The sequence below is a fragment of the Ranitomeya variabilis genome, chromosome 1 (genome assembly GCF_051348905.1).
Source record: "Ranitomeya variabilis isolate aRanVar5 chromosome 1, aRanVar5.hap1, whole genome shotgun sequence".
Lineage (NCBI taxonomy): Eukaryota > Metazoa > Chordata > Amphibia > Anura > Dendrobatidae > Ranitomeya > Ranitomeya variabilis.
Genome location: NC_135232.1, coordinates 297,011,823 through 297,027,913, shown reverse-complemented (window position 1 = coordinate 297,027,913; position 16,091 = coordinate 297,011,823). Strand labels below are relative to the sequence as shown.

The 16,091-nt window shown below is 39.6% G+C and overlaps 1 protein-coding gene across 1 annotated transcript in view; it reads left to right on the top strand.

Annotated features, from left to right (window-relative positions):
• The window catches only part of MYO18B (myosin XVIIIB), a 1,084,067-nt gene that overhangs the window by 41,849 nt on the left and 1,026,127 nt on the right, over positions 1 to 16,091 (top strand). Inside the window, exons 3-5 of the mRNA XM_077295498.1 lie at positions 3,788 to 3,928; positions 6,378 to 6,410; positions 13,217 to 13,732. Coding sequence (XP_077151613.1) covers positions 3,788 to 3,928; positions 6,378 to 6,410; positions 13,217 to 13,732 — 690 coding nt within the window. The remainder of the gene's footprint in view (positions 1 to 3,787; positions 3,929 to 6,377; positions 6,411 to 13,216; positions 13,733 to 16,091) is intronic.

Below are 16,091 nucleotides of genomic sequence, written 5' to 3'. Positions count from 1 at the left end.
CATTATTTTTTGGATTTTGTTTTCACGATCATTGCACAGTAATAATGACCTGTCATCATGATTAGTATGATAATGGCGACACCAAAGTTGCTTAGATTTTTTTTAACTGTGAGAAAAAAAATCAGATGTTTGTTAAAGAAAATTGTTTATACTGCCATTTTCTGAGACCCTTAATGTTTGTATTTTTACGTCAACGGAGCTGCTTGCTTTTACATGGCGAGCTGACAATTTTATTGATACCATTTTTGAGGTTCATACAGTGTTTTCTTATCTTTTTAGTGTATTTTTTAAGGAGGTGTGGTGATTCAATTGGCTTTTTGATTTTTTTTCTCTTTATAACATCTGTCTTATTGGTAATTAGTTTTGTATTTTGATGGAAGAGACTTTTATGGATTTGGAAATACCAAATATATCTATTTTTTACATTTTCTATTCTTGTTGGAGGGTGAATTGAATTTTTATAGATATTTTTACATTTATTTCTATTTTTTAAAATGTTTTTCTTCTAGTTTTTTATTCAACAATTGCTTGCCATAGCAATCATGTGATACCACTGCAATTGCACCATTTACATGTCAATATCAGAGATTGACCCCAGCATTAAATGGTTAACATTGATCACAGTGATCAGAGCTCAACTCTGCACTCTGCTGTTGGGGACAGCTGCCTGTTATGCAACCACGTGTGTAGGGAGCTTGGCTCCTGAGCTCTCTCTACACTTGCGGACTCCAGCACTGGCTTACACATGTACCATATTTTCCGGCGTATAAGACGACTTTTTAACCCCTAAAAATTGTCCCAAAAGATGGGGGTCGTCTTATACGCCAGGTACGGCATGTGCAGGGAGCGATCCTGGATGTTCCCAGGGTCTGAAGGAGAGGAAACTCTCCTTCAGGCCCTGGGATCCATATTCATGTAAAAAATAAAGAATAAAAATAAAAAATATGGATATACTCACCCCTCCGAGAAGCCTGGCTGTCACCGCTGCAAGCGTCTGCCTCCGTTCCTAAGAATTGCAGAGCGTGAAGGACCTTCGATGATGTCACGGTCAGGTGACCGGTCACATGAGAGGTCACGGACCAATCACAGGACTGCGACGTCATCGAGGGTCCTTCATGCCCTGCAATTCTTAGGAACGGAGGCAGACGCTTGCAGCAGTGACAGTCAGGCTTCTCGGAGGGGTGAGTATATCCATAATTTTTATTTTTATTTTTTATTTTCAACATGAATATGGATCCCAGGGCCTGAAGGAGAGTCTCCTCTCCTTCAGACCCTGGGGACCACATGCCGTATAAGATGACTGGGCGTATAAGATGACCCCCGTCTTATACAGCGGGCATATCCCAAATTTCATATTTTATATGGAAAAGTTGGGGGTCGTCTTATACGCCCAGTCGTCTTATACACCAGAAAATACGGGGTACAATTTTGCGATAGGGTGTTATTAGTATTAGTCTTTGTATATGGGCCTAAGGAACGTTATGGGCCCCCCTAGGCTCCAGGACCCTAGTGTGACTTTAACCCCTGCATCCATTTTACTTACGCTTCTCGCTCTATCAGCAATTATTGTGATATGAGCAACAACTTACATCAGCATTTAACCCTATAAGATACTAGAATATATTGTGACAATTCCTCATCACATAAACTGCTCAGAATGAAGTAACCTTTACATTGGTCGAAATGAAGAATTTTGTCATCATAGAAATATAAATTGTCACTAAAGGGGTTGTCCCAAAAGTTCACCAGGATAGGGAATAAATGTCTGATTGCCAGGGACCTGATCACTGTGGCTTTCACTGTCACAAAAACATGGCATTTGAGCCTTCCATTCCTCCTCATTGCATGTTTGCAGTGAGGAGGACATTGAATTGAGAAGAGATCAAACATGAGAGCTTCCTTTTCATTCAATGTCTATGTTGCTAACAGAAACAGATGTGTATTATACTTGTTGGTATATACCATCTATAAACCATCTATATACAGATCTGGCAAAAATTAAGAGACCACTGCAAAATGTTCAGTTTGTCTGATTTTTCTCTTTATAGGTATATTTTTGAGTAAAATGTAAATTATTCATTTATTTTATAAACTTCTTACAACATGTCTCCGAATTTCCAAGCAATAAATTTTGTATTTTTTTTCTAAAAAGGAGAAATGGTCAAAATTAAAAAACAAACAAACAAGTGCTTTCAGACCTCAAATAATGCAAAGAAAACAAGTTCATAATCATTTAGAAACAACAATACTAATGTTTTAACTCAGGAAGAGTTCAGAAATCAATATTTTGTGGAATAATTATGATTTGTAATCACAGCTTACATGCGTCTTGGCATGCTTTCCACCAGTCTTTCACACTGATTCTGGCGGAAAAAGGAAAGCAGTTCTTCTTTGTTTGATAGTCTGTGACTATCCATCATCCTCTTGATTACATTCCAGAGGTTTTCAATGGGGTTTAGGTCTAGATATTGGGCTGCCCATGACAGGGTTTTGATGTGTTGAGTTTGAGTGGAATGACAGGGTGCATACTCTACCACTTCTTAATTCATAGCACTCTTCACTGTCATCTTCCATCTGACTTCTGCCATTGGGGCCTGTCAGACCAATCCTGTACACATATGAATGTCAGTGGATCTCACCTAAATTGGTAGTTTCTAATTACTTTAATATGAATGACTAAGCCTAACACTTTGTAATCACCATCCAGTTATTTATGTAATGACATTTCAAAGTAATTTACTTGCATACATTGAAATTTCTAATCATTGCATGCTGTATTTATCCAGGTATTGCATGAGCATTAAGTTCCTCAAACACCAGACATCATCCCTCCTATACATAGGAGTGCTCACAGTGCTGAGCACTTACATGTTCTCTAGGAGAAAGTTGCTGCCATGCTTCTCTGGCTCTCAGAGATAACAAAAGGATTGGCAATCTGAAATCGGACATGCCAGATCCTTGAAGGAGTATTCTCAAGTTGTCTCTTGGGCAGCTCACAACTCTACAATCTCCTTACTTCCTGATTTCTGGCATGGTGGGCACTCCTCATTGAGTGATAGTTCTAGTGAGTAGCAGATCAGTAGTATTAGTAAAAATATAAAGCTCAGCACAAGTTCTGCTGTAACACGTTCAGCTATCAGTGGTTTGTTCTGAGTCTACACTCCATTGTCAATATATTTAAACATACATAATAGTGTATTTTAAAAAGTACCTGGCTCTGGACAGTGAGAGCCATAATTAGAAGAACTGCTCTGAAATCAGCCAATCAAGGAGGCTGGTGACTTTATACAATTTTTGATTGTCAAGTATTGAGATGGAGATGGAGGGTGGTGAACAGATAACTGCTGTATAGAAATCAATGGAGTGTGCAGAACTGACTGGTATGTTACAAGTTAACCCCTTTCTTGAAATGCATAAGTGCACTGTACTGTGCCCTCTTGGCCAGATCTGGACAGGCACAAGTAGCCAAGTTCCCTGGAAATGAGCTGTACACTATGAAAGATAAAAGCTCTCATTGAGGAAAATGAGAGCCAATGGATAAAGTCAATTCCAAAATTGCTTATTTTCATGATGTGTAACTAATTAAAGCAATTTAAAAACTTGAGAATACTCCTTTAATTTCACTGACTAATATATGTCTGGGACATCGATACGCAATAGACTGTTGGCTTGGCCGAACCAGATGGGTTCGGTCTACCTTAGTCTGATGTGTATGGATGGTTTTAGTTATTTCAGTGACTTGTTTTACTATATCAAATGCAGTTATACTTGTTTTTAACTCATATAGATTAAGGAAGAAGACAAGGGTCCAACACCTACATCTCCCCCACCTCTACTTTCAGTCATTCCTGGTGGGTTCATAAAACAGCTTGTTCGGGAGACTGAAAAAGAAGCAAAGGAAAAAGTTAAAGATTTGAAGGAGAAGACAGTAAGTGGAAAACATACAGTACATGTCAACCAAATGTAATTTTATGACACTAAATGGTAAATTTTGACACATTCCTTATACTGATTTTTGTTATATTATTTCGTACTGTCCACTGAAAATAATAAGTGAATAGAAAAGAAAACCAGCACACGCTCTGAAGTAAGGGGTGCCACAAGAAGAAAAAAGTTGATCCAGCTTCCAGTCCACAATTCAACAGTGTGTAAAAAATGGTAAAATCTTTCTTTGCTTGAATAAAATGTGACAGAAGAAAAATTCCACATATAGAAAAAAAAACCTAAATCAATATAGAGGATGGCGAGGCATGGGGAAGATATGGAGATACCAGATGCATTTTGAATGCAACTGCGCTCTTAGACTTGGTTTTCATACAGTATTCAAACCAAGTCTAAGAACATAGTTGCGCTCGAAACTACTGTAGTCTGTTATCTTCATATCTTCCCTATGTCCCCTTCTCACCACTATATTGATTGAGGTAATTTTTTAATGTGCAGATTTTTTATGCTGTCACATTTTAATCATGGAAATAAAGATTTTAGCATTTAAAACACGCTGTTGAATTGGGGACTGGAAGTGGCACTAAAAATCATGATAAAAGAGGTGAAAGAAAAGTTTAGAAAGTGAAGAAAAAATAAAGTAGTGGTGGAAAACACATTATACAGTGATCTATTATACATGCAAATGTAAGGAATATAGAGAAAGACGTAACTTCATATTCTCCTAATGACTGGAGCGATTTGTATACTTAGGCCGTCTAAGATATTACTATTTGTCTAGCTTCATAAATTTCTGCTATGGTTTGAATAGCACAAGATGACAAAAGATGGCGTAGTACAGACAAGTGAAAAAAATAATTTACAACATACACAATATTAATTTATGAACTTCCAAGCTATTAGATTCAAACTTTTTACAAAACTTTAGACTAAGTTTAATTTTGCAGTCCTTAGGCTAGGGCAGCATGGTGACTTTGGTCATGTGTCAGCAAGTCACAGGACCAAAAACTGTGTGCAAATTTTCTGAGATTAGCTGTTGCACCGAAGTTACATAACTATTATAATGTGCAATTTAGTTGAGTCACCTTTGATTTAGCAACAACCCATAGAAACTAGAATGAAAAAAAGTTGACTCAGCACAAATGAGTCGCATCTGTTTGCAACTCACATGCAAAATGAAGTTGGAGTGTAGAAGATTTCTTTATTTTTGTGGATTATGAGTGTCCTGTGGGCTAGGACAATTCACTCTTTTGCACCCATCTAAATGTATTGGGATTAAGGAGTGTGCTGCTTTCTCTTCTGAAATTGATTGAAACACATTATATTTGTGTTTTGAACTGGCAAAATTATATTTATTTTCATTATTCTTCTTTTACGTGAGTAGTGTAGGGTTGAGCAACCTTTACTTTTATAGGATCGGGTCGGGTTTCACGAAACCCGACTTTTTCAAAAGTCGGGTCGAGTGAAATCGTCCGATCCTATAAAAAAGTCGGGGTCGGGGTCGGCCTAAACTCGAAACCCAATGCAGTGCATTGGGTTTCCAATGGTTCCCAGGGTCTGAAGGAGCGGAAACTCTCCTTCAGGCCCTGGGATCCATATTTAAGTGTAAAATAAAGAATTAAAATAAAAAATATCGCTATACTTACCCTCTGACGGGCCCTGGTACTAACCGGGAACCTTCCTTCCTTAGAATCAGCCTTCCAGGACCTTGCGGTGACGTCGCGGTGACGTCGCGGCTTGTGATTGGTCGCGCGGCCGCCCATGTGACCGCTCGCGCGACCAATCAGAAGCCGCGACGTCACCGTGACGTCACCGAAGGTCCTGGAATGGCTGATTCTTAGGAAGGAAGGCTGCCAGAAAGAAGCAGGGCGTGTCCGAGGGTGAGTATATACCTAGTAGGAATATACTCACCCTCGGCTTCATTCCGGCAGCCTTCCTTCCTAAGAATCAGCCCTTCCAGGACCTTCGGTGACGTCACGGTGACGTCGCGGCTTGTGATTGGTCGCGCGAGCGGTCACATGGGCGGCCGCGCGACCAATCGCAAGCCGCGACGTCACCGCGACGTCACCGCAAGGTCCTGGAAGGCTGATTCTAAGGAAGGAAGGTTCCCGGTTAGTACCAGGGCCCGTCAGAGGGTAAGTATAGCGATATTTTTTATTTTAATTCTTTATTTTACACTTAAATCTGAATTCCGATACCAATTCCCGATATCTTAAACATATCGGGAATCGTTATCGGAATTCCGATTCCAGATTCAGAAGATCGCCGACTTCATGGCCGACCCCACACAGGGGTCGGGTCGGGTTTCATGAAACCCGACTTTGTCAAAAGTCGGCGACTTCTGAAAATTGCCGACCCGTTTCGCTCAACCCTAGAGTAGTGTTTTATTCTATTACTATTTTACTAAATTAAACGTTATTACTGATTATTCATAGGTGAAACAAGATCTTCCACCTGACAATTTAAAGGTAAAAAATTTTACTGTTAATATTATCTTGTTGAGAGGATCGCTTAAAATTAAATCCCGTTACTATTACTAAATGTCTGGTTGTTTTTTTCTAAAAACAATTTGCGGATAGTCCGTCTGCTTTTAGAATACAGTTTTTGCCATTTTGATTATCAGCTTCAACACTGGACAGAGCCTGTAAGTCCATTAGAGACGGCTGCAGCTCTGGCTGCTAGTTCCTAGGTGTATACTGCTAGAACTGAAAATCAGAAAAACCTTGAGAGGTATTCCAGGCACTGCCAGTGGATGAAGGATGTCCAATGCCAGGTAGATGAAGAGATTTTTTTAATTGTATTACGCGTTTCGGAGTTGATCTAACTAATTCCTCTGATACATTAAAGCAAGATATCACCTCTGACCTTTAATAGGATCAGAGATAATGTTACAATCTCCTCCAGCAGCGACCCTGGGACCCTGCTCCACCGTGGCCGGTAAGGTATATCTGCAATATAAAACACACCCCCAGTTTCCCCCCAAATTTTTTGGGAAAAAGTGTGTCTTATAATTCGAAAAATACGGTAGTTAATTAAAAACGTATCTAAAAAATGCTAAAATACATAACCACCGAAAGTTAACTCCTTTATAGTAGTAAAATTAACACATATAAATACAGTGGAGGAAATAAGTATTTGATCCCTTGCTGATTTTGTAAGTTTGCCCACTGACAAAGACATGAACAGTCTATAATTTTAATGGCAGGTTAATTTTAACATTGAGAGATAGAATATCAAAAATAAATTCCAGAAAATCACATTGTATAAATTACATAAATTTATTTGTATTTTGCCGTGAGAAATAAGTATTTGATCCCCTACCAATCATTAAGAGTTCTGGCTCCTACAGACCAGTTAGCTGCTCATAATCAACTCGTTACCTGCATTAAAGACAGCTGTCTTACATAGTCACCTTTATGAAAGACTCCTATCCACAGACTCAATCAGTCAGACTCTAACATCTACAACATGGGCAAGACCAAAGAGCTTTCAGGGACAAGGTCATAGACCTGCAGAAAGCTGGAATGGGCTACTAAACAATAAGTAAGACATTGGGGGAGAAGGAGATAACTGTTGGTGCAATAGTTAATAAATTGAAGAAATACAAAATGACTGTCAATCGACATCGATCTGGGGCACCATGTGAAATCTCACCTTGTGGAGTATCCTTGATCATGAGGAAGTTGAGAGATTAGCCTAAAACTACACGGGGGGAGCTTGTTAATGATCTCAGGGCAGTTGGGCCCACAGTCACCAAGAAAACCATTGGTAACTCATTACAAAAAAACTACAAAAAAAATCTGACTGCTATTCTGGCAACCTAGTATTAAGTCTTGTTTGCCAGAACAAGACTTAATAACTACTACAAGAAGTTACAATTTGGTGGCGATTACTAATAGCAATTTTGTAGATATGTGTTAAATTAACTAATTGCTGTTAAATTCATTTATTGTTGCTTATAATGTGTGATACTAATTATAACATGATCACTGACCCTTTTTAAAGTCAGAGGTGATATCTTGCTTTAGTGTATCGGAGGAAGGAGTTGAATCAACTCCAAAACACTTTTATACAATAAAAATAAACTCTTCATCTATCTGACTTTGGACATCCACTGGCAGCGCCTGGATTATCCAGCAAGTTTTTTTCTGGTTCTCAAAAGTGCAATAACATACCTGGCCAAGTGGAATGCTGTTTATGGAAAATGGATAGACTTTTTCTAATCTTGGACAATATCTTTAGAAACTATATTATTGACGCAAAACATATATCATTGGCTGTGTCAATTACAAAATTTGACATTTAACATTAGCATGACATTGGTGTTAAATACTAATTAGCTTTATCTTTATTGAAGGTCGTGGTAGCACTCAACATGTTATTTAAAATGGATAAAAGATAAGAAATGTAATTAGTTAGGATTGAGAAAATGAATTATATTAATTTATCGTTACTCACGGGGAATTAGGAATATTACAATATGTGTTGATCAGGAAATTACAAAAAACTGGATCCTAGTGGTAGCACAAAGCAGGCGGTGGGGAGAAGTTCAGGTTCTGAAGCAACAGGTGGCATTAGCTGTGGAAAGTTAGCAGATAGCACATGTCTTTCCAGATACATTGACCGATGTCCCCAAGATCAAATCACAAACTTTAACTTGTTAACAGCTAAGCTGAATATATCTGGTCATAAATATAAATCTCGGTCTAGAATTCCTCCCCATTAAATCAAAGCAGGTTATATACTCAATTATCTTAAATTATTAAGAGTCACAAAAAAACATTAGAATTGATAAGAATTTATTGCAAAATGAATGAAAAAAGATGAAGTATGTCATATCCAGAAGTAGCAGATGCAAGAGTGTTAGCTGGAAAAACTACATAATTGACTTGTTTGTGTGTGCATTTTTTATTCACTTTTACTTGCATTTTTCACCATTCAGTTAAAAGGGTGAAAAATACTGCAACAATGGTGAAAGAATTGACTTGCAAATTTATAAAAGGCTCTCATAATAATAATAATAATAATTTTTATTTATATAGCGCCAACATATTCCGCAGCGCTTTACAAATTATAGAGGGGACTTGTACAGACAATAGACATTACAGCATAACAGAAATCACAGTTCAAAACAGATACCAGAAGGAATGAGGGCCCTGCTCGCAAGCTTACAAACTATGAGGAAAAGGGGAGACACGAGAGGTGGATGGTAACAATTGCTTTAGTTATTTGGCCCAGCCATAGTTTAAGGCTCGGGTGTTCATGTAAAGCTGCATGAACCAGTTAACAGCCTAAGGCTAGTTTCACACTTGCGTTTTTGTCTGCATGCGTTTTTTAAAAAAACGCATGTGTGAAAAACGCATGTAAACGCGGTAAAACGCATGCGTTTTTTAGACGCATGCGTTTTTATAGAAAAACACAAGAAAACACAAGAAAACACAAGAAAAAACAAGAAAACCCTAACCCTAACCCTACCCCTAACCCTAACCCTAAACGTGACTGAAATACGTGGCACTGAAATACGTGCAACTGAAATACGTGGTACTTAAATACGTGGCACTTTAATACGTGGCACGTGGCACTTAAATACGTGGCACGTGGCACTTAAATACGTGGCACGTGGCACTTTAATACGTGGCATGTGGCACTTTAATACGTGGCACGTGGCACTTTAATACGTGGCACGTGGCACTTAAATACGTGGCACGTGGCACTTATATATGTGGCACGTGGCACTTATATATGTGGCACGTGGCACTTATATATGTGGCACGTGGCACTTAAATACGTGGCACACGTGGCACTGAAATACGTGGCACGTGGCACTTAAATACGTGGCACGTGGCACTTTAATACGTGGCACGTGGCACTTTAATACGTGGCACGTGGCACTTATATATGTGGCACGTGGCACTTATATATGTGGCACGTGGCACTTAAATACGTGGCACGTGGCATACGTGGCACTGAAATACGTGATACGTGGCACTTAAATACGTGGCAATATGACTGTCAGAAAATGTTCATTAAACGGTTAGGGGTGAGGTTAGGGGTAGAGTTAGGGTTAGGGTTTGGATCCCTTTATCACCTTGATGGTGGTGGGTGACTTTTCAGTGTGTGTTCTGGTTTTTTTCTATAAAAACGCATGCGTTTTTAGCGCAAACAAACGCATGTGCTTAAAAACGCATGCGTTTACATAGACAGCAATGCATTTTTTTGCCGCGAAAAAACGCATGCGTTTTTTCGCGGCAAAAAAACGCGCAAGAAAATACTGCAGGTAGCATTTTTGAAAATGAACGCATGCAGTCAAAAAACGCATGCGTTTGAAAACGCGACCAAACGCATGTGCAAAAAAACGCATGCATTTTCAATGTTAAATATAGGAAAAAAACGCATGCGTTTTTTGTGCAAAAAACGCTGCAGACAAAAACGCAAGTGTGAAAGCAGCCTAAGTATGTAGCAGTACAGACACAGAGGGCAATTAACTGCATAAAGTGTATGAGAATATGATGCGAGGAACCCGATTTTTTTTTTTTTTTTTTTAATGGGCCACACAGGGATGGTTAGGTTAATGCATTGAGGCGGTAGGCCAGTCTGAACAAATGAGTTTTTAGGGCACGCTTAAAACTGTGGGGATTGGGGATTAATCATATTAACCTAGGTAGTGCATTCCAAAGAATCGGCGCAGCACGTGTAAAATCTTGGAGACGGGAGTGGGAGGTTCTGATTATTGAGGATGCTAACCTGAGGTCATTAGCGGAGCGGAGGGCACGGGTAGGGTGGTAGACTGAGACCAGAGAAGAGATGTAGGGTGGTGCTGAGCCATGGAGTGCTTTGTGGATGAGGGTAGTAGTTTTGTACTGGATTCTGGAGTGGATGGGTAGCCAGTGTAATGACTGGCACAAGGTAGAGGCATCGGTGTAACGGTTGGTGAGGAATATGATCCTGGCTGCAGCATTCAGCACAGATTGGAGCGGGGAGAGTTTGGTAAGAGGGAGGCCGATTAGTAGAGAGTTACAATAGTCCAGACGGGAATGAGTAAGTGAAACAGTAAGAGTTTTTGCAGAGTCGAAAGTAAGAAAAGGGTGAATTCTAGAAATGTTTTTGAGATGCAGATACGAAGAGCGAGCCAGTGATCGGATGTGGGGGGTGAATGAAAGCTCAGAATCAAGGATGACCCCAAGGCAGCGGGCATGTTGCTTTGGAGTAATGGTGGAACCGCACACGGAGATGGCAATGTCAGGCAAAGGTAGGTTAGTAGAGGGAGAGAACACGAGGAGTTCAGTTTTTGACAGGTTCAGTTTCAGATAGAGGGAGGACATGATGTTAGAGACAGCGGTAAGACAATCACTGGTGTTTTCTAAAAAGGTCGGCGTGATAACAGGAGAAGAGGTGTATAATTGGGTGTCGTCAGCATAGAGATGGTACTGGAAACCAAATCTACTGATTGTTTGTCCAATAGGGGCAGTATACAAAGAGAAGAGGAGGGGGCCTAGGACTGATCCTTGAGGAACCCCAACAGTAAGGGGAAGGTGAGAGGAGGAGGAACCAGCAAAACATACAGTGAAGGATCGGTCAGAGAGATAGGAGGAGAACCAAGAGAGAACGGTATCCTTGAGGCCGATGGAGCGGAGCATAGTGAGCAGGAGCTGATGATCCACAGTGTCGAATGCTGCGGAGAGATCCAAGAGAATTAGCATGGAGTAGTGACCATTAGATTTAGCTGTTAGTAGATCATTAGAGACTTTAGTGAGGGCAGTTTCTGTAGAGTGTCCAAATATGGTCCAAATATGCTAGGAAAATCACATTCACTTGCTCTTATTGTAAAATGCAGTGTGTTTTATCCCTGAGAAAAAATGCAACAAATGTGCAGCTTGTGAACAAGCCCTAAATACATGAGCAATCTGAGGATCCTAGCATGCAATGTATAGGGAGAAATTGGTAACAAATCCACATAAAACAGTGCAAATTATTTGCTAAATCTGTTGTGTAAATTATCTTTTACATTTAGACTTTTACCCAAAGGTCTCATACCGGTGTAAAAGGAGTTATACTGCTTATTATAATGGCTGCAAGAATATCTATGAGCAAACTGTCTAATTGTTAGTCAGTGTAAACTTAGTCTAGACTATAGACAGTCTTAAAAGTTGCCAAATGTATGACAGTGGCTCATGCTGTTTGATTAATTGGTTCATCTTTATACTCTATTTTCCATCTTTACACCAAATATTAGTTGGCTACTTTAGGCCGGTAATGTGTCCCGGCTCTCAAAATCTGTTGAGGCAAAAATATAAAGGAAATATGCTGCATTGTGAATGTCAACATGAGCCCTGTCGATAAAATTAATTTCGGTCCTTGAATATTGTATTTTTTTTAATCTAAATGGGTTCAAGTTCTGTTCCAATTAATTTCTTAATTTATCTTTATACTACTCAGAGCTTTATTTCTGAAGAAGTGCTCTAAATCTCCTGAATAGACACAAAATTATACTGTGATTATTATCTAATATAAATAATCCTGATTTTGAGGCAGGGTCCATGATTGCTTTTTACTCAATATAGGATAAGAAATAACTTTCTGATCACTTTGGTTTCAGAACCCTGAGAATGCCCACTACTTCATTCATTGTCTATGGGACTGCAGTAGAAACCTATGTACAGCATTTCGCAATTTCCAGCGGTTCCATTGACAATGAATAAGGCAGAAGCACTTCAAGACAGAGCAAACCTGACCGGAGACCCCGAGATTAATTATGTATCCCTTTTTCTGATAAATTTGATATTTTGGAAAGCCTCTTTTAAAAGAACCTGTCATTTGCCATAAACATGTAATTTTTTTAACCCGGCTCCTGAATCTGAAGTTATTCTTTTTGTTCCTGCACCTCTCTATTCCTGAGATATGGCCCATCCTCCCAATATACTGTAAATCTAATCTTGTTAGCTAAGAGGCGTGATCCTCAACTATTCTCTCAGGGTTTATGACATTATCTTGAAGATCATGCCCCTATGGCTAACAAGACTAGATTTATATAAAGGGAAGAGGGGGCCCTTTCTCAGGAATGGAGAGGCCCTGGAACAAGAAAAATAACGCCACATTTAGGATAAAAGTGGCATTTAGATAAGGTTATAAGTTGAAGATGGGTATGAAGAAACTTTGGTTTCCTAGTGTAGTCATTGTAACCTAAAAACAGTGTAAAAATTTTTGGATAGTCTGTATGAGTTTATTATTTAATTTCATCCCTTTTTTTATATTCATTTTTTTCTTATTTTTCTAGTCTCCTGGAAAATTGGACAATACCCTTGTTCAACAGTTTGTTTTGAAGGAAGAAAACATTCTCACAGTAGGAGAAGAAATGGCGGGCACAAACAATGTCTTTATGAATGGACTTAATGGAGACAAACATCCAGGAAAAGCAGAAACCCTAGAAAAAGCAAGCAACAGAGCAAAAGATTTAAAGTCTGTTAAGGGTCCTACAAATAGACAGAGCAGTTCACAAGCCAATAATATTACAAACACTGAGTGCAAAGTCAATAAAGCCAATGAAGCTAACAAGAGCAAGTCACCAGTACCTGCTAAAGAGGATAAAGCCCTGGCTGCAGCAGAAGGAGACAAACAAAAGCAAAGAACAGTCAATGCTTGCATAGAGAGCCAAGTTGAACAACAGCAGCCTTTCCTGGAAGATACTGAAGTAATGAACAATGGGCCTGAAAAAGATCTAACCCAGAATGAAAATGATAAAAATGATATCCCTGCTCCAAGTACTGAAGAACAGCGTAATACCTCACAAAAGGTAATACATGCTTGAATATCATGTCATGTTTGTCAAGGACTTCAAATCCACATAGTGAGAATTTTTCTACTTAAAAGGTCCTACTGGACAACCATTGTGCATATACCATAGTATCTCACAGAGATGTCAAACTCAAACACACAGACGGTTAAAATTAAAAGCTTGGACAAAGTCGTGGGCCAACCTTGATATTATTAAAAGGTTTACAATTGAGGAACTTTTTCCTTATCATCAAATATAACAGTTAACTTTTTCATATGGAACCAAACTTAAAGGAGTTGTCCCATGAACAAAGTCCATTTTAATTAAGAAATCTTAGATTAAAATATTGGACTAATAATTGCCATATGTCTGGGTTCAAACACTTGATCCTGTGCTTTGTGCTCAGCTTCTCTAACCACTGAGCAACAATTTTCTCTGGGTGTTTGTTTGGTATCCATGCTTTAGTATTTTTAGGTATACAAGTGTTGTTGATTATTCATTTGTCTGCCCAATCACCTTTCAGGTGCGGCTATTTATACTTTACCCCTGCTGGTGATGTTTTCTTTTGGATGTCCAGTAATACTGCCTTTTTATATGCCAGTCAGTGAAAGACTAGCTAGAGTTTATCTGTCTGCTGATTATGTTTTTCACTCTGCACCTATCTTCAGCTTCTTGTTTATGAAGTAGGCGGCACACTCTCTAATATGTACTTTATCTTTTCACTTTGTATTTCATGGTTTGTTTTCAGTCACTCTGTGATCTCCTTCTATCTCAGCAATCCTTCGCTTGTGGGTACATTGCACTGTGCTCTGCCCTCCGGTTCCTTAGTCAGAATGTGAAGCACTCAATGGCCGTTCAGGCTGTAGGTTGAAGCTACCAATGTTTATTCTGTTGTGAGGGCTATTCCAGCCCACGTAGGAACCGCTAGGGACTGAGTGGTCAGAATCTCTAGTCTTTACGAGCAGGGCCGGTTTTAGGCAAAATGGGGCCATAGGCAAAATTTAAAATGGGGCCCCAAATGCTAACATATTGAACATCACACAGAAGCATTTCTGTTGTATTTACGTGCGCTGAGTTCAGGCCACTAAATGAGTGTGATCAACAATATTGAAGTCATTCAAAACTTGTTTCCCAGCCTCTTTACGCCAACTGAGAAAGAATGATGGAAACAGAACAACCACTATTAGATATCTGTCCCCATACAGTAATATGTTATCAGCAGCACATCTACAGTTTACACTGGCGATGTGCTGCTGAGAACAATGATTTCTGTTCTGGCATAAACAATCCAATCACTCGATGAATATGCAGCATTTTGCTTGTTTAGTATATTACACCGCATAGTCCTCCATATATTATAATGTGCACCACAGTCCTCCATATTGTAAAATGCACACCCCATAGTCCTCCATATAATATAATGTGCCCCATAGTCCTCCATATAGTATAATACACTCTCCATAGTTCTCCATATAGTATAATACACTCACCATAGTCCTCCATATAGTATAATACACTCCCCATAGTCTTCCATATAGTATTATACACTCCTCTGTCCTCCATATAGTGTAATACACTCCTCAGTCCTCGATATAGTATAAGACACTCCGCATAGTGCTCCTCATAGCATAATACACTCCTCATAGTGCTCCATATAGTATAATACACTCCTCAGTCCTCCATATAGTATAATACACTCTTCATAGTCCTCCATATATTAAAATACACTGCTCATTCCTCCATATAGTATAATACACTCCTCAGAGTGCTCCATATAGTATAATGCACTTCTCATAGTGCTCCACATAGTATAATGCACCACCATAGTCATCCATGTAGTCAATTCACTCCCATAGTATAATGCACCCCATAGTTCTTCATATAGTATAATGCAATCCCCATAGTCCTCAATACAGTATAATGCAGCCACCCCACAGAGTATAATGCAGCCACCCCACAAAAGTATAATACAGCTCCGCCATACAATATAATGTAACCCCCATAGAATTTAAAGCAGCCCCCCTCATAATATAATGCAGGCCCTCCACACAGAGGCAGTGATAAAGACATGGGCAAACGATGACTAGGGGGCAGGGGAGAAGGACACAAGGGGGCTAGTGGAGACAGGCACAAGAGTGACACAGGGGGACTAGGGAGCAAGGAAGACAGGCACAAGGGGACACACGGGGCTAGGAGGCAGGGGAGAAGGGCACAAGGGGACACACGGGGACTAGTGGGCACGGGAGACTGACACAAGGGGACACACGGGGCTAGGAGGCAGGGAAGAAGGGCACAAGGGGACTCACGGGGACTAGTGGGTAAGGGAGACTGACACAAGGGGACACACGGGGACAAGGGACACAGGCACAAGGGAACA